The 19,736-nt window shown below is 39.9% G+C and overlaps 1 protein-coding gene across 2 annotated transcripts in view; it reads left to right on the top strand.

Moving 5' to 3' along the window:
• RAB3C (RAB3C, member RAS oncogene family) overlaps positions 1–14,898 on the top strand; it is a 120,719-nt gene extending 105,821 nt beyond the window's left edge. For both annotated transcript variants that reach the window (XM_069964613.1, XM_069964612.1), the window contains exons 4-5: positions 11,487–11,611; positions 13,593–14,898. In XM_069964613.1, the coding sequence (XP_069820714.1) occupies positions 11,487–11,611; positions 13,593–13,783 (316 nt within the window). In that variant the 3' untranslated portion in view covers positions 13,784–14,898. The remainder of the gene's footprint in view (positions 1–11,486; positions 11,612–13,592) is intronic.
• The last annotated feature ends 4,838 nt before the right edge of the window (positions 14,899–19,736 follow it).

The following is a 19,736-nucleotide window of genomic DNA, read 5'->3' as shown; positions in this document are numbered from 1 at the left end:
ATTTTAATGTTATTGCTGATTGGTGTTTATCCCTTTAATAGACACTCACTTAAAAAAGAGAAATAAGTCAAAATAGCAAAATAAGAAAAATCCAATTAGTCAATGACAGGACAGAAAACTAGGACAATATATCACCGGCAGACAAAGCAGTCTTGATAAATGAATCCTGCGAAGTCATTTTAAGGAGAGATATCGCCTTGGTTTTACACGAGAGGAATATTTCCTCTATTTTGACAAGCCTTTGGGATTGTAAAAAAGAGAGATAATGGATAAGTGTTTCTCTCCCCCGCTCCTTAAATACACGTCTGCCTCCTGTGATATTTCCTTTTGCAGTAATGAACTATTTGCATAACATCTTTGTGCACATAATCCATCATGTCGGGCTACGAGGTGTACGTGAAGAGCTGTCACTTCTGAACACAATCCCAGGCAAATATTGCTATCCCTCTGTAGCCTGATAGGTCATCATGTAGGATTTCATTTTTATCATTAGTGAGGCTGTCTAGTGGATCTGTGTCTGCGGCTGTCCTTCCAGAGACTGTAATGCCCCATTATCCATTAGAGTTTAATGAATAGAGACTTTTATGTACTCAAAGGAGAATATTCTGTTGAACATATGTTAGGGGGTCACTAATGCAGAGGGGAATACTTGGGCGCCAGGGCTTGGAAGGGTGTCATAAGTAACTGTGCCCTCTCCAGGGTCTGAAATTGACAGGAAACTATTACTGATCTATGCTCTGGGGATTAGGAAGGATTAGAAAAAAAAATGTCCCAGACCAATGATAAAATAGATGCCTTACAATTAAACATGGACACCAAGAAAAAAAAAATGTTTTCAAATCAACCAGTGTCAAAAAGTTATGCATATTTATAAATTCCTTCTTTTTAAAAATCTCAAGTCTTCCAGTACTTATAAACTGCCGCATGTCCTGCAGAAAGTGGTGCATTCTTTCCAGTGCTCTATGCTGCATTAGATGTTTTCTATGTGAATTTTCTACTGCTCCAGACAGTTCCTGTCATGGACAGAGGTGGCAGCAGAAAGCACCATGCCAGACTGCAAAGAATACACTACTGACAGGACATACAGCAGCTGATAAGTACTGAAAGACTGGAGATTTTTAAATAGTTGTAATTTCCAAATCTGTATAACTTGCACTAGTTAATTGGAAAACATTTTTTTTTCTCCCTTTAATAATTATCCCTCATTGTGCTTGCTTAAACAAAGCACCTGGTTTTCCCCATATTTCCCAATTTAACCCATTAGAAAATGTTTCTATCGCTAGATATTCAATTTGTTATTTTATTGAAGTGCCTGCTTACTGTTGCAGTCCTCCCCTCTTTACTATGATCACATAAATGATGTGGAGGAGTTTGGTAAACAGCAACTTCTCTGCTTATCAGAGTGAATGCTGAGCAAATCCAGTATTCTCTGGCAAGTAGAACAGATACTACACAGGTGCAGCAGGAGAGACACCATCATGGTTTAAAAAGTGATTAGAAGGCCTACTTTTGTATTACTTTGGTACTCTGCACAAAGATGGACCAAAGCTGATGATGTTGGCATTCTGTAACTGTAACCTTGATTTTTGAGACATTGTACAAGGGACCAGCACAGAAAAGTATAGGATACTTATTTTACTGATATTTGTGATTATTACCTTACTCTCTGGTATTGATATTTCCCCCTTTACAGGGACATTGTTGGAGATGTTCTGGTGGTAGCCCCTGGTGGTGGCTGCTTCATACTGACCCTAAAGTACCCTTAACCCCTTCATGTCAGCCATACAGCTATATATATTCCTGCTGCACTACCCTGTGCAGCAGGAACTTATATAAACATTCCTGAGAGGGAAGGGGTTTTAATGTGTGCAGGACCATTCCAATGTGATAGGCCCTGCACACATTACTGTCCCCAGACACGGGCATAATGACAGGTAGTCGCAGTCTCGCAGCTTCCTGTCATTAACCCCCTTAAACACTGCAATGCATAGCGATCACTGCGTTTAAGGTAGTCAGTGACAGGACAAGGACCTGTCACTGACTGATCGTGGGTCCTGATCACTTGTGTCTGCAGGCGGGGGTAAGCCACTTACCTCCATCCTGTCAGATCTTCATTCTGTAGATAGAGTCTGCTCTCAGACAGACTCTATGTACAGATCGCCCATAATACTGATGAATGCTATGCTATGCCATTGCCATCAGTATATGCAATCAGAGCATTGCATATATAGGTTTTCTAAGGACTTATATATGCAATACAAAATGTGTAAAAAATAAATAAATAAAAAAAGTTTTAAAACATGTTTGAAAAAAAAAAAAAAACACAAATAAAAATGCCCCAATAAAGAATTATATCACTCCCTTTCCCATTATACAAATAAAAATATAAAAAAGACATATAAAATAAACCTATTACATATCGTAGCGTGCAGAATTGTCCACAGTGTGGGCAGTGAACATTGTAAAGGAAAAGCGGGGAAAAAACAGGATTGCTATTTTTTTTTATTATATATAAGAAAAAAAAATAAAAATAATAATTTCTCTTACACCAATATGATACCAATAAAAACATAGAGATCATGGTGCAAAAAATGACGCTATGGCTCTTAGAAGGCGGGGAGGAACATTGCTTTAATTTGACAGTGACATCCAGGCATCAATGACCTCAGTCATGAAGGGGTTAAGCTAGCCCTGGTTGCTTAGGAACATTATACTTCCTCACTATATGGAGGCCTGTATGTTGCAGGCTAGAAAGACTCATGGGATAACCCTTTAAGTGATAATTGGTATTAGAATCAGCAACTTAGGTGATTGCACAATGTGGTTATAGATTTCCTAATTACACATGATTCTAATTAGCACAATTTTTCACACTCAGCACTTTCACACTCAAGTGATCACTGGCATCCGTACACTGCAGGGGAAGAGAGAAGGGTGGAGCTGCAGTAAAACGTGAGCTCAAGGAAAACTGAGCCTACAGAGGGGAAAACTGGTGAAAACGTCACATACAAACTATATAATGGCCACACATACAGCTATTCTTTGTGAACAGATAGTGACAGCTTATGCTAAAAACTTACCTGAAAGCAATGAATGGTATGCTTTAAGTCAGAGACCAGCGTTTATTTCCAGGCAGAATTAGTGGTTCAAGTTATTCATTTTTAAAGGGGTATTTCCATTTCAGCTTACATAGTTATATTTGAAGGGCTTGTCAAGTCAAATATTTTTGCAAATACATTCATTTAGGAAGCCTGTCTTCTTTTCCTGATATGCTACTCCTTACCTCATTGTCAAGGTTACCGAATAGTGTTCTGTATTAAAGAGGTTATCCAGCGCTACAAAAACATGGCCACTTTTCCCCCCTCTCTTGTCTCCAGTTCAGGTGTAGTTTGCAATGAAGCTCCATTTACTTCAATGGAACAGAGTTTGAAACCCCACCCAATCTGGAGACAAGAGAGGGGGAAAAGTGGCCATGTTTTTGTAGCACTGGATAACCCCTTTTAAAAGCAGTGGTCAGGCTGTATAGATATATAGGCCCAGATGTACTAATGTATCTGAACCCCAATTCTGTCACACTGGACTTTTCTTCACATTTATTATAGTTTTTAGACACTTCAGAGACATTTTCCGCTGGGTCCGAAAAGTGGCACGGCTTCTGTATAAAAGGAGCTAGGCATCATTTATGTCAATCATGATCCCCATCATCTTGTTCAGGCTATGTTCACACTACGTATATTTCAGTTAGTATTGTGGTCCTCATATTGCAACCAAAACCAGGAGTGGATTAAAAACACGGAAAGGCTCTGTTCACACAATGTTGAAATTGAGTGGATGGCCGCCATTTAATGGCAAATATTTGCAGTTATTTTAAAACAACGGCTGTTGTATGGAAATAATAGCCGTTATTTACTATTATATGGCGGCCATCCACTCAATTTCACCATTGTGTGAACAGATGCTTTCTGTGTTTTTAATCCACTCCTGGTTTTGGTTGCAATATGAGGACCACAATACTGACTGAAATATACGTAGTGTGAACCCAGCTGTAATGTGCAAAATTCTACAGGCTTAATCAGCTTTTTCTTTTTTGTCCGCAGGCTTTCACCATCCATGAATGCCTGCTAAACTTTCATCATAGGCCTCCGGCCTATGTTGGCCATTTTGGCCTCTACATTCTAGGTCTCCTAATGAACTGTCATTGTAAAGGGAAACACGTTAAAGGGGTTATCCATTGAAAATATTTTTCTTTGAAATCAACTGATACCAGAAAGTTATACAGATTTGTAATTTACAGTGGTACCTCGGTTCTCAAACTGCTTTGAACTTAAACAGTATTTTCAAGGAAAGTTTTCTTTGGTTCTTAAACTCTTGCTCGGTTCTCAAACACTTTTTGGGCACCCAGTCTTGAAGTACAGTAATATTGCGGTATTCGGGCGAAAATTTAACTGTAAGTAGCGATCAGAATTCAAACTTTGCTCAATATCTGATCGTTTTTGTGAGCGTGGATGGTGAGTTGTACCTGGTGAGTTTAGCACTGGTGAGGCTTCACATTCAGTACAGCACTGTATAAGATTGCTGGAGTGCACACACAGTACAGTAGTAGTACAGTCAGTGCACCACCATCTCCCATACAGTGCTGGGATGGGGGGGAGCACTATATAGTAAAGGATGCTCTGTATAGTACAGTATAGTGCTGTTCTGTAATGTACTGTACTGTACGGCATAGTGCTGTTCTGTACTGTAGAGATTAAACTGGGCACTGTTTTCAATGTAATAAATGAGTATTGTAGGTAATTATTGGTGGGTGCTATAACCAATTAATCACATTTACATTATTTCCTATGGGAAACAACTGCTCGGTTCTGGAACTGCTTGGTTCTCAAACTGCCTTCCGGAACCAATTAAGTTCGAGAACCGAGGTACCACTGTACTTCTATAAAAAAAAAATCTCAAGTCTTCCCACACTTATCAGCTGCTGTATGTCATGCAGGAAGTGTTGTTTTATTTTCAGTCTGACAAAGTGCTCTCTGCTGACATCTCTGGCAGAGACAGGAAAACCTCTCCTGCTCTGGACAGTTCCTGTCTCGGCCAGAGATGTCAGCAGAGAGCACTGTGTCAGACTGAAAATTAAACAACATTTCCTGCAGGACATACAGCAGCTAATAAGTATGGTAAGACTTGAGATTTTTTAATAGAAGTAAATTACAAATCTATACAACTTTCTGACACCTGTTGATTTGAAATAAAAAGATTTTTGCTGGACAACCCCTTTAAGACCCTCCTGATTTTTTTATTGCTTTTTTCTGGTCAGTGTACTAGATTTGAGATTAGATTTGGTCATGGGCCTTAGCATGTTTCCCTTGTTTGGCATCTCCAGATTTACTTAGTGACAAGAGACGGTGCTAGTCACAGAAGGTGGGCTTCCTGATGTCTAAGCTGGGCTAGACAGACTGGGATTGTAGGAAGGGCTGAGGTTTTAGCCTAAAGGTCCCTATACATCTTTGACTTATGTTGGCCAAACCCACCTCTTGTGGAGGATTTGATCGCTGGTATAAGGGGTATGGTGCCATTGTGAATACCCAGCGACAGATGAGGTCTGTGATAATAGAGGTTGGCCGTAATGGAAAATCACAGCTGACCACTTTGTTCAGAGAGATAAGCCACAGCTATAGCTCTCTTGCTGCTGCTTACCCCACCCCATAGAGAATACTTGGCCATGCCGAACATTCCTGTGTATAGGGAGGACGGACGGCGGGTGGGAAATATAACTGAGGGCTGGACGATTGTTAAGCTGTCAGTTATTGGAGGTGTATGGTGGCCTTAAGTAAAGTGATTCTCCTATTGTATTGATGGCACTTGATGTAAGATTCGCTCAATTAGATATTTTTTAGTTTGAACAATTTGGAGTGGTGCAAAGTAAGCCCCTTCACTGTGGTTTTGGGTGTTAGCAAATTGGTCACGGTCAGTTTATTAGCATTCAAAAAGTTCTAGTAATGTTAAAGCACCACCTTATGTGTTGTTGCCATGTGTCTTAAAAGGGGGAGCATTTGGACCATATTGCATTCCAGAATAGGAATGTGGTTCACAAGGAGTTATGCTAAATTTACACGAGGCGATTATTGGCGAAGTAACGATTTTTTTTTTTATAACGATCAGCGTTTAGACGGTACGATATATTGTACGGAAAAATCGTTTTGCGATCGTGCGCCCGCAGCCCGCCCCCCCGCTCAACCGCAGCCCCATGCGCCGCCCCGATCACCACCCCCGCCGCTCCGATCGCCACCCCCCCGCCGCTCCGATCGCCATCACCGCCGCTCCGATCGCCCCCCCCGCCGCCGTCCCGATCGCCACCCCCGCCGCTCCGATCGCCACCCCTGCCGCTCCGATCGCCACCCCGCCGCCGCTCCGATCGCCCCCCGCCCCCGCCGCCGATGCGATCGCCCACCGCCGCGGCACAGAGCATACGTTACCTGCTCCGCGCAGCAGGTCTTCGGACATCTCCGGCTCCCATCTTCAGTGCATTGATTGGCTGAAGAGATGAGCCGGGAACTTCAAACGGCTCCTCTTCAGCCAATCAGTGCTCCTCTTCAGCACTGACTGGCTGAAGAGGTGAGCCGGGAATTTCAAACGGCTCCCCTTCAGCCAATCAGTGCTGCCTTGCATTGATTGTCTGAAGAGATGAGCCGGGAATTTCAAACGGCTCCCCTTCAGCCAATCTGTGCGGCGGGGGAAGCGATCGGGGCGGCGGGGGTGTCGATCAAGCCGTCGCAGGGGGCTGCGGATGAGCGAGGGGCCGGGCTGCGAGCGGGGGGCCGGGCGGCGGGTGGGCGGACTATCGCGCGACGACTGTTTACACGGAACGATCGGCGAATTTTTTGCGATCGGCGAACAACGATTTATGAAGATGTGAAAAGATCAAAATGAACGATTTTTCGATCGTTCACCGCATTTACACATACAATTATCGTTCGAATTCGATCGTTATCGCGAAAATTCGCCCGATAATCGTTTCGTGTAAACGTAGCATTAGGAAGCAATTGGCACTGGTACCTCTACTATTCCTTTTGCCATTGGCATGGTGCTAACTCTCAACACTCCCTACTGATTAACTGATCTATCCTGAGGATAGATCATCAATACATTTTTATTGGAAAACCCCTTTAATAGTAATCAGGAAGTTGCTCGTTCAGCTGTCAGATATACAGGATATGCAAGTAATGCAACTAAGCATAAAGTAAAGGACTAGAAGATTTATGCTTATTAGAGCTTGTAAACCATTTTACATGGTTTTAGTAGTTGTAAAATTGCCAGTAAAGCACCATATGGTCCCTGCAATCATTTTAACCCTCAGGCAGCACTGAAATATTCAGAGGTGAAACCCACACTAACTGTACCAAGTACTGGCCCTTTCTAGTCCACCTTTTATTGTCCATTAGTACAGTAGTGTTAACATAAAGCCGACCAATTTAATTACTGATATCTCAATGGGAAATAATTGTCATTTGTCAGATGTGTCAGTTTCACACTGTGCAATGCAATTATTATTCTCTACTTAACATATACACTGACACTTGCATGCAGTTTTACATCAGTCGCTGTGGAGAATGTACCTTGCTCTAGCTCATTAGTAATTCACTTTGTTGCAGATGTCATGTTCTCAGCGCTCTTATCACACCGACCAAAACAATGCAAAAATTGGAAGTGAGCGTCCCCTGATGGGCAAAAGTTTCACAGCTATTCAAAACATATTATTGAAGAAGTACTAATAATAGAAATGGACATATTACAAAAAATGATATATAATTTTTTTAATATCCAAAAAAAATCAATATGCAATATTCCAGTTTTAGACAAAATTTTGCTCTGGACAAAAATAAGAGCATAGGCCAAATGCTAAAAATTTTGGAGAAACAAAACAGTCACATTCAGTCAATTGAAAGGGTGGTGTACGAAGAGCTGCAGCACTGATCAGCAGTGCTAAATGGGGTTGTCCCGCGAAAATCTTTTTCTTTCAAATCAACTGGTTTCAATAAGTTACATAGAATGGTAATTTACTTCTATTTAAAAATCTTCCAGTACTTATTAGCTGCTGTATGTCCTGCAGGAAATGTTTTATTTTCAGTCTGACACAGTGCTCTCTGGCCGAGACAGGAACTGTCCAGAGCAGGAGAAGTTTTCTATGGGGATTCCCATAGAAAGCCTCTCCTACTCTAGAGAGTTCCTGTATCGGCCAGAGATCTCAGCAGAGAGCACTGTGTCAGACTGAAAATAAAACATTTCCTGCATGACATACAGCAGCTGATAAATACTGGAAGATTTTTTAAATAGAAGTAAATTACCATTCTATGTAACTTTCTGAAACAAGTTGTTTTGAAAGAAAAAGATTTTCGCTGGACAACCCCTTTAGGCTCCTTGGGAGACCTCCATACACTTTATACCAATACTGTCAGCAATTGGTATAAAGTGTATAGGGGTTCAATTGAACCTAGCTTTTTCCGTTGTTCGATGCTTACCTCTCTCCATAGGGAACAGAGGAACAGCTCATCTATGGTGAACGTTCTTGTGTATGGGAAGGTGTATAGTCATCTTTAGGCTATGTTTTCACAGTCACACAGCAGTCATTTAATGACAAATAATGGCTGTTTGATAAAAATGATCCCAAGGCATGTGCCCCCCCCCCCCCCCCCCAATTTCGCACAAAAACTTGTACAATTGTCATGCATGAAGTATAAATATCCCCCAGTGATTAAAGCAATGGCACCAAGATGTTCCAAACGTCCTTAATCAGTCATCTGCAACTCGGACGCCATTCTCAGTAGGGGAGATGTTACATCCCAGCATATCCACATCAAGGGCAATGTTTCAAGAGCATTAGCTCCCTTTGTCAATCATCCCCCCTCCATCTCCACATACACATACAAACTTTCAGTACAAAGAAAGGTATTTATACACATACATATACATATACACATACATACATATACATATACACATACATATATACTACTATCCAGAGCAGCAAAGATGTGACGCAGCACTTGCTTGTTTCTCCAGTTATGTATGTGTACAGAATCTGCCTCTGGAAAAAATGAAAATGAAAAGTAGTTCACAGAGAAGAGTGACAAAGATAAATGTGGAAATAACATGGATGTCCTTTTCCGTGACCTAGTAATAGTCACATAAGTAAATGTAACAGTAAAATTTTAGTCGTTTCAATGGCAGTACCACACAAGGGAGCATTGATAGTAATAGTAGTAATGAAGTCATAAATCCTCATACACCTACATTCCTACACCATGCTGTCCATTTGGGATTTGAATTTTATGTCTTCTTTATTGTGTACAGGGCTAAAAAAAAATTTACCACAAGGTAGATGGATTTTTTTTTATGTTAAAGTGAATGTACCATTAGGTATATTGCTTTAGTTTTCTTACCCTAATGGATTAGTGCTGGTGCGGGGATGTGGTCCTCCTGAGCTGTTTTTAACAGTATTTAGTGACATGCTTTACAGCAAACCTCATGGACATAGAAAACAAATGACCGTCCCCTATCCTCTTTAGATAAATGTAAAACATCACTGAGCGCTCTGTGACCTGTAAAGAGGTCATTTTACAGGGAGCTGCTATTATTTCTGCTATTTACTGGGGTCACATGTCGCTGCAATGCTGTACAGATCACTTTACAGCAGACTCCTCTTATCACCACAGACACAACAGGAAGTCTCAGATTAGTTTTTGCCCCAATGGTGAGAATCAAAACAGTTTAGGATTATTTTATAATATAGATAGAAATGGAAAATTGGAAAAAATGCCGCCAACAAAATAAAAAAAAAGGTGTTTAACATAAAAACATTATTTAAACAATAAATCATTTTCTGATGACACATTCCCAATATGCCTTACTTCAAAAATAAACCCTAGTTATAGTCAGCTGACCAGATCCCTGACACTGGGTGGCTGAGCATCAGCCAATCAGTGCCAGACTTGTTATGCTCCACCCCCACCTGCCCAACACAAGCTGCAGGGGAGGCAGGAGGGGTAGAAAGATGCACAATAGGGGACACTGGATATGGGGGACAATTACAGGGGGGGGGGGGTGAAGGTATAAAGTATGAGGACTACCTGCAGAGGGGGGATGTATACAGTAGGGGGAATAACTACAGAGGGGGTAATAGAAATGCCGTCTGGAGGCCTAACTACAGGGGAACTTACAGTATAAGAGCATGAGAGCAGTTGGATACACAGTATAACTACTGTGTAGAGGAGGGCTACATTGTAGGGGCATGCCATGTTTCTCTTCTTTTCATTGCAGCCATTTGGTAAGCTGATCATTGATATATATTCAATGTAGATAGTTTTGCAAATTCATTAAAGAGGAAAAACTGAAATATCACATGGTCATACAGCTAGTATTCAGACCCTTTGCTCAGTATTGAGTAGAAGCCCCCTTTTGAGCTAGTACAGCCATGAGTCTTCTTGGGAATGGTGAAAGTTTTTCACACCAGGATATGGGGATCCTCTGCCGTCCTCGGCCAAGTACACAGATATTGTGGATGAAAACCTCTTCCAGAGTGCTCTGGGCCTCAGACTGGACCAAAGGTTCCTCTTCCAATAAGACAATGACCCTAAGCACACAGCTAAAATAACAGTGGCTTCAGAACAACTCTGACCATTTTTAACCGGCTCAGCCAGAGCCCTGACCTAAACCCAACTGAACATCTCTGGAGAGACTTGAAAATTGTTGTCCACCAACGTTCACCATCCAACCGGAGAAAACTGGAGATGATCTGCAAGGAAGAATGGCAGAGGATCCCCAAATCCAGGTGTGGAAAAACATGTTGCATGATACATGGCTGTACTAGCTCAAAAGGGTGCTCCTACTCAATACTACAATACTTCTACACAAAAATATCTATATTTCTGTTTTTTTCTGTCAAGATGGGGTGCAGAGTGTACATTAATAAGCAAAAAAATGAACTTTTTTGAACTTACCAAATGAAACAAAGAGTGAAAAATTTAAAGAGTTCTGAATACTTTTCGTACCCACTGTATATTCACACATATCAGTTTTGTTGCCAAAATTTCCATGACTGTTGCATTCATAGGAATGGGATTTGCAGACACTATGCACATGCTGCAGAAACAGCTGGAACAAGTAAAGTTTATATAAAAGTTAGGTCTTCTGGGGTATTCTGCTCAAAAATAACTTTTCATATGTTGCTGCCCATGGGGATAACATAACAAACGTCTGGGAGTGACAGCCCGCTCAGCCAATCACCTGAGGATGACATAGGATGACGGGGGAGACTGGAAAGGTAAAAATATGCTGTTTGTTATGTTATCCCCATGGGCAGCAACATATTAAAAGTTATTTTTGAGCAAAACACCCCTTTAATATAATCAGCTAGGTCCTCTGAACTAAGTATTCAAATGTCTATGTAGAATTATAACTGTGTTGAATCAACTAATAAAATATTATTATTTCAGGTCAACGCAAATCAAAACTTACTCATGGGACAATGCTCAAGTGATACTGGTCGGCAACAAATGTGACATGGAAGATGAACGAGTGATATCGGTAGAGAGAGGGAAACACCTAGCAGAGCAACTAGGTGAGTATGAGGATAAAAAAACCATAGTCACCATAGTAGCAGACCACACCACTACTAAGTAGCCTGGAATGAGAGACTTGGCAATGAGCTCCTGCTTCCCAACATAGAGCTCTAGCAAATTCCTTTAGCCACCACTATGCCATTTGCAGCTAAGCAAGTAGTCTTTTGTAATTATGTTAAAAAATGTGATGCTTAAAATTGGCAACAAGCCCCTGTATCAGTGAGCTGATAATTTGTCTCATTTCTCAGTAGTTTTTTTCTAATAAGATACATTAAACAAGTTTATTTTTCTAATAAGGTATAGTGAAAAAGTTTCTTATATTAGCGTGCATCAGTATATGGTGTGTTGTCTATTTTACATTTGTAGCATAGAATGAGTGCATGAACAAATGATTAGATTACAGCCAATAGATTATATGTGCAAACACTTTTTGCTTCTTATGCTGACTTCTGGAGGTCAAAAACTGGGACCTATGACATTTTTATAAGAATTACAAGCTTCTAAAGCTGGCAGATATTTTGCATCCAATTTTTTATTTTATTTTTTTTACCAATTGCAGGTACAGTATGTGCAGGAGTTACAAAGTAAAGGTCACTGTTACAAAATCTCAAATGACATTTTACCTCTTGCCTAAAGGTATATGAGAAAGAAATCAAGATGAAATAGGTTAGGGTGTTTGTTCTGGGTTCTCAGTAAAACAAATGGCAAACAGTGTCCATCACCAAAAATACCCCAATTTAGAGCATGGTAGTGGCAGCATTATGCTTTGGGTTGAGGTTGAGTGATTGCAGCAGGCAGGAGACAACTTAAAGATGTCCCTACACAATCTGTACTTTCAGCTCTGATTAGATAGTGTTAGACTATGTAGGGACATGCCTCCATTTGGTAGCATCTAGTCACACAGTATATGTCTAGTAAGTATAACAAAGCAAAAAAAAAATGTTCAAAAATTATTGAGGAATCCAAGTATCTCATGGGCATTGCATGTGTATGCTAAATCTGACAGGCCAGGAGTGGTGACAGGTTCATTTTAATGATGGGCTTCTATACAGCAGAATTAAAGGGGTACTCTGGACAAAAACAATTACTTCTTAATCAACTGGTATCAAAAAGTTACACAGATTTGTAAGTTACATCTGTTCAAAAAAACCTGAAGCCTTCCAGTACTTCCAGCTGTGGTTTGTCCTGCAGGAAGAGGTATATTCTTTCTTGTCTGACATGGTGCTCTCTGCTGCCATCTGGGTCCATGCCAATACACAAATCTGTATATTTTCCTTACAAAAATTCAGAACTTGCAGAAACAAATGTTTTTTTTCTGATGAAATTGCACTGAGACTAACAGAATAGATTTACTGTTGCAGATTTCCAAAGAAAACACTGACATGTGTATATCCATCCTAAGAGATCCATAATGCTTAAAGGGGTACCTCGGGCAAGGGCCATTTTTTGATATATGCCCAGGGATGAGGTGTTTAAAGTAATAAAGCACACTTACCTCCCTGCCTCCCGTGTCACTGTCGGTATCTCACCTGCTCCATCATGCTGTAGGGCCTCTTCTGGGACCTCGTATTGGGACGTTGTGGGCCTGCAACGTCAGAATGTCAGGTCCGAGAAGCCCCCCCCCCCCTTCCCAACAGGATGGAGCAAATGAGACACTGGCAGCGCCATGGGAGGCAGGGGGGTAAGTGTGCTTTATTATTTTTAAACACCCCATCCTGGCCATGTATAGAAAAAAGGTCCTTGCCCAGAGTACCCCTTTAAACATGACAATTGGCTCCATGTTTCTAATGGCTGGTGGGGCACTGAGGGTTCAATGAAATCTTTAACAACACGTAATGTAATTTTCTTTATTAAATTTTGGCTACTAGAACATGCTGCTCAGTTAAATACACACACTAACATCTTCCAGGGATTTAATTTTTTTGGATCCTTCCCTTCTGCCCCTTAAAGAATTAAAGAATTGTTCTCCTTCTCTTCCAGGTTTTGAGTTTTTTGAAACAAGCGCTAAAGATAACATCAATGTGAAGCAGACATTTGAGCGCCTTGTGGATATCATCTGTGACAAAATGTCAGAGAACTTAGAGACGGATCCAGCTATCACCGCTGCAAAGCAGAGCACAAGACTGACAGACAAGCCCCCTCCTCTACAGCAGCCCAACTGTGGATGTTAATGTCACTATCTAGTCGTCTTCAGTGTGTTCTATTGCCAATAAGTATGTTAAAAAAAAGTGGTCCGTACACTTTACATTTCTACTGTCTAAGTGTTTAAAAAAAAAAGAAATTCGGCTTGTTTTGTATGGTCAGCTGATGAATGGTGGCCTGGAGGCTGAGACCTTCTAATAAATGTTCCTGCTGTTCGCAAATTACACGGCTTTGTATGCTCTGATAATTTACATGTTCCTCACTCTTCTTTATACATTGTGACTTTTTTTGCTTTTCTAAGACTATTAGATGCAGAGTGAAAGACACCTTCTCCCGAATGTTATCTAAAGCCCTGTTATTCTTAAGGTTTCAGTTATTGTTTGGATAGGCTTTCTTTTATTTTAATGACTATCCATTTAAATCAAGTAAGTCAGAGGACATTGTCTGGTCCTAGGGTTTTATTTTATTTTCCAATGCTGCCACCTTGTATGGAGCTGTAGATCTTTGCAGGTTGCTAACTGCCTATGAATCAGCCTCCTTCGAACTGTTAGGAAATCGCTGAATAAGCAAATTTAGGGGAATTTATAGATTCAAGGTCTTATTGTATAAAAACTGAAGGCTTGTCGCTCTTGCTGGTAATCGTTCACGTCACCATCTCCTGAACTCCCCAGTCTTGTTCTGATGTAAAAGTTTCCTCTATGCATGTGTGACCTTGATAGGGTTACCTACACTATTACACATAAAAAACACCCCCCCGTCCATTTGCTCCAATAGGGCATATAGCTGCCACCAATCAAGCAGACCTTGTTACCCCTACTACAACATGGTCAAAATTGACCTCTGTTCGAGTCAGGATCCATAAGTGTTGAAAAATATTATTTTATTGGGAAAACAAGCTATAGGCTCTCCTTTACAACATGGGTTCATCAGATCAGACTGGCTACATTCTAAAAATGTTATTCTCTCAAACGAGGGGAATCGTCATCTTTCCTCCATTTTTAGATGATGTAGAACTCGGTGCTGCCGTACTTATAAAACCCATAGAGAGCAGGTAAGTAGAAGCTTGCTTAGCTCGGATTTCAATGTGAAGTTACCAGTGTGTTGTGTCTCTGAGGTTTTTTAGAGTACTAGGTCAATGTCAGGTTTAGGGATGGTCCGAACCGAGTTCAGTTCGGGTTCGTACGAACCCGAACTATCGGTAATGATTCCCGCTGTCTGCCTGCTCCGTGCAGTGGGCGGATCCAGCGGGAGGACCGCCTGGAAAACTGGGATACAGCCATAGCCATAGGCTGTATCCCAGTTTTCCAGGCAGTCCTCCCACTGTATCCACCCGCTCCACGGAGCGGGCAGACAGCGGAAATCTGATGCCGAGCGTTCGGGTTCATACGAACCCGAACCTCGGAGGGTTCGGACCATCTCTAGTCAGGTTCCATTTGTACTTCACAAGATGTAGCATCTATATAGTTCTATGGTATTGTGTGTTATACAGAGTTTAAACTGAAAATACCATTAACTACATGCTTAGTTGGTGGGCTCAATAAGAAAGTAGTCTTATTTCTGGTGACTTCCCATTCAGTTGTAAAATATAAGTCTATAAGGCCTTTTATTTTATAGCATCCTATATTGTAGATATTGTGTGTATGGTAAAGGAAATGACTGTTATAAAGAAAAATATCTATAGACTGTGTGAGAGTTCCTGTAGATAGTCTGTATTGTATCATGGTGGTTTGTATGATAACTATTGTAGCACTAGTTAATAATAATACATTGTACTCAGTGTGTCTATATCCACTGTGTTTAATCGAGAATCCATGATGAGAGACACTTAAGGTCTAATAGTACAGGGGAAAAAATACATGTCTGTACTAAAATGTGGTTCAGTTATTTGATTGAAATGCATCAATATATGTAATGTAATCAAAGGGTTAATACAGCCATTGATGCCTTACTACTACCATTCTGAAGATGTAATGGATCCAGTGTGACCAATAAAAACTATTTTTATAATAATGACAAAGTATGATGAACCAGCTGGTTTAACCATTAAGTACATTGTCTCAGTGACTCATTAGATGACTATCGATAATATGGAAAGGAGTTACAAATTAAGGCCATTGATACTACTAGGTAAAGGGATATGACAGTAGAAGAAAAATTATTATAGCTTGACATTAAGCCAGTGCCAAACAATGACAACCACAATTTCCTTTTCATTGTCATTGTGACAGCTGCTTTTCTTGGCTCAGGCAGGGCAATTTTATCATAAACCCTCAGTCTACTCATGATGAGGAGAGGACAACGGTAAATTAACCAGTAGGCTGTAATATTATATTTGCTTTCGTTTGACAAATATATGCTATCTTTTATATAAATATTTTTCATTGCTAAACATAACAAAATGAAAAGTAAACTAATGGTGATAAAATGGGGTCCCTGCACAGTGGAGGCTGTCTATTGAAATGACCAGCATGTGAATAATCAATATCCCCTCCAAAAAAGCAAACAAAAAAAAAAAACTTTCTGCTTCTGCAAAGTTGAAAAACATTTTAGCTGCATTGTGCATAATATGTTAGGGCGGTAGATGACACTGGGTAAATGTTACCCTTTACAACCACCAAGTCTGTTAAGATACTATCTTTTGCTGGTGATGATGACCAACAAAATTGCGCTAAAGCAGAGATATAAATTTTTTACTATAGGTTTAAAAGAAGGATGCAAGGAAAAAACAGTGCAGAGTCAATTTTTTCCAATGGTTCCACTGACAACTGTGTAACAATGGCATACAGAGATAACGTATTATAGTACAGTATAAAGTAATACCACAGTGGTCTCCAAGCTGTGACTTTTCAGAAATGACACCATTCATAGGAGTCTAATGGTCAAATTAATACATATCAATGATTCGTAAAGTGGTGCTGTCATTTGTACAAACTTTTAACATGTCTAGAAATATCAAAACTTTGGATGACACCAGGTCTCAGTCCTGAGACCCTCTGCGATCATGAGTTTTAGCCAGGTGAAGCACATGTCTATGAGGTGCTCTGACTGATAGTGGCAGATTAGCTCCATAAACAATAATAGAGCCCTACTCCTATAACGAGTCATAGCATTCACCCAGCTATAACTCACAATCACAGCAGGTCTCTTGACTGGGACCTAGTGCAATCCAAACTTTTGAGATGTCATAAATTTGTACAAATCATAGTAATGCTTTAACATGTAGAGTATTCTGATGACAATAGTCATTGAAAAGTTAAAGAGCCAAAGTAATGAATTTCTGCTTGATGGTTTGATTGTCCAGGACACTACGGGTCTACTACTGTTATAGTAGATTATGACTGTCTGTATGTGTGAGCCTGATTCCTGTTCTCCCACAATGCAACATGATATAACAGATAAGACATCAGTTGGAATAATGAGTGCCATAGACACTGTACACGGGACTTTTTTTTTCTTTCTGCCCTAACATGAAGCTCCTAGACCCCAATGTAAGATCCATAACAGTGTCCTTTAACTACCATGTGCCATTTTAAACACTGGTGTATTCGTACTATATGTGGCAAAGAGACATTTGGGCCCCCGTAGGCACCAGGACCTGAGTGGGACTGCTACCTCTACACCCTGTATAGCTACATGAAGATCGTACGAGAAATTATTTAGAAATTCTTGTTCTAATCACAATCTATTGTTTGCCTACAATGTAGCATTTACTATTAACATAGAACTCTCAATCAGTTCTATTAGGTTTTTATATTATGCAGAGTTTAGTCTTTGGTTATAATCTAAATATTTTCATAGTAATTGATAAATCCATTGTACCTATAGTATATTTCTATTTATGATGTACACACGCATGTGTATATATAGATCTGTAAATGTGTTTGACTCATTTGACCTAAGAGACAGATATGTTTGGACAATTTGTACAATTTTCATGACATTTCTCATTTTGTCATTTCCTGTATTCAGAATCTTGTTGCAAAGTGTTTGTACTATTATAGGTATGTGATCTTGTTCTATACTATTTGTATATGTTGTTTTTTTTAATACAATCATCTTATAGTAGATGCACACTTCACATTTATTTTCAGTAACAAAATATGTGTGGAATATAGACATTTAACGGGGGACTTCGGGAAAACTTAAAAAAAACTGGGAGGACAGGGTGTGTTGGAAGCATTACAATCAAGTGATATTTACACTTCCCAATACCACTGCTCACCCGCTGGTGTCCTGTATCTCCTGGACTTGTGACCTCACAGCCCCACTGAGGTGGGGCACCTCTGCTGTCAATGACTAGCTAAGCGTGTAGTTCCAGTAGTGTCGTGACAACACAAGAACCAGGAGATACAGGGGACCAGCCAGTGACAGTGTGGTGCTGCACTGCAGGGGCAACAGGACAGGTAAAAATAACTTGATTGCTATGTTTATTTTTAAGTTTGCCCAGAATACCCCTATAATAACAAAATCTGAAATGTATTTTAGGGGAAAAAAATAGAAGTCACTTATGTTGCTAAAAATTCTGAATTCTGATTAATAATGAGACAGGAAAGTTTTTTCAGCGATAACTTATCCTTCTGTTGTGACCTCCAAAAATGTATCTCAGTTGGTACCAGTAGATGATGCCTACCTGATATATTTGGCTGATAATGCTGCTCTATTAGGGTAGAACTTAGATGTGACTCACCAATTAGAAAAAGAATATTATTGGGTAATTTATATACATATGCTGACGTACATGATATTTACCAAGAAGAAGCCCAACTGGTCACTTTAATAGTTTCCTTTAATTTTGGCACAAAACAGTGGTAAGATTGGGTCTTCAGAATTATCAGAATATATATTAAGATCGAAGTAAATGGTCACTGAGGATTCATTCACACAACCTGTCTTCACATAGTCCTATTGCTACTCACGCTCGGATTGTTTGATGATGTTAAGCTATTAATATTTAATTAAAATTGCCCAGTATGCAGGTGGAAGTTTCAGGCGTTGTCACCTGGACACAGATCTCACCCAGCTCAACTTGATTGAAGTATAATTCCAGATCATTTAACTAAATGTGGCTGGTGACCCACAAAAAGTTGTGGACTTCTGCTCTATAGAGAAGACAAAATGAATCAATACCTAAGGCCAAAAAAATCACACTAAAAATCATTTAGAAGAGAAAAATTAGATAAGCGGTTTGCTACCAAATATTCACAATCCATCAATGTAATGTAATTCTGTGACTCAAAAGAATAGTTGAGGCTTTAGTAGATATACTTTTCCTTTTCAGCAATTACCTAAGGGTTTTCCCCCAAAACATTACCTTGTCAAAGTAGGTAAAAGATTTCTTCGGTGTCTATAGTCACTTTAGTGCTATACGATACACCAGCCCTACTATCCCACAACTTTTTTCCAATCTGGTGGAACATCCATGGTAAGTAAAAACTTGTATTCTTTTCCCAAAACTGTGAAGAATTATAATTTAACACTTTATCCTACTTGGCAATGCATGCAAATTATTCCAAAAATTTCCATCGTCATTTGGCTAGGCTGGAACCAGTTCTTACTTTCCCCATGGAAATTGAGGAAACATCCATCCATTTCTTACTTGTTCTAATTTTTTGTCATAAGGATAGGTCCATAGTTGTGTTCTATGTTTTTTTTTGTTTTGTGCTTATGTAATCGTAAGTATATTGTGTGCTATGAACCTGTAGCTCTGTGATCCTCATGTGCTTTGTATAATGAAAAGTTTTGGGCTTCAATGTATATTCAATGTTGCATGAGTCAATGTTTGAAATCTATAAATATACACATATATTTTTATATTCTGAAAAACAAAAACAACTCTCGTCCGAGAGTCCATGGGCCATGAAGTGCAATATTTGATGACCTCTGTGGTGTATATAATATCAGTGTGAAAGTGTCCTAGGTGGCTGTACGCGATATTTAGTGTCTGTGGTTTAAGCTGTGCGTTGTTAGAATATACAAGTAATA

The sequence above is a fragment of the Dendropsophus ebraccatus genome, chromosome 3 (genome assembly GCF_027789765.1).
Source record: "Dendropsophus ebraccatus isolate aDenEbr1 chromosome 3, aDenEbr1.pat, whole genome shotgun sequence".
Lineage (NCBI taxonomy): Eukaryota > Metazoa > Chordata > Amphibia > Anura > Hylidae > Dendropsophus > Dendropsophus ebraccatus.
Note: the sequence above shows the minus strand (reverse complement) of the source record. Positions and strands in the feature narration are given on the sequence as shown.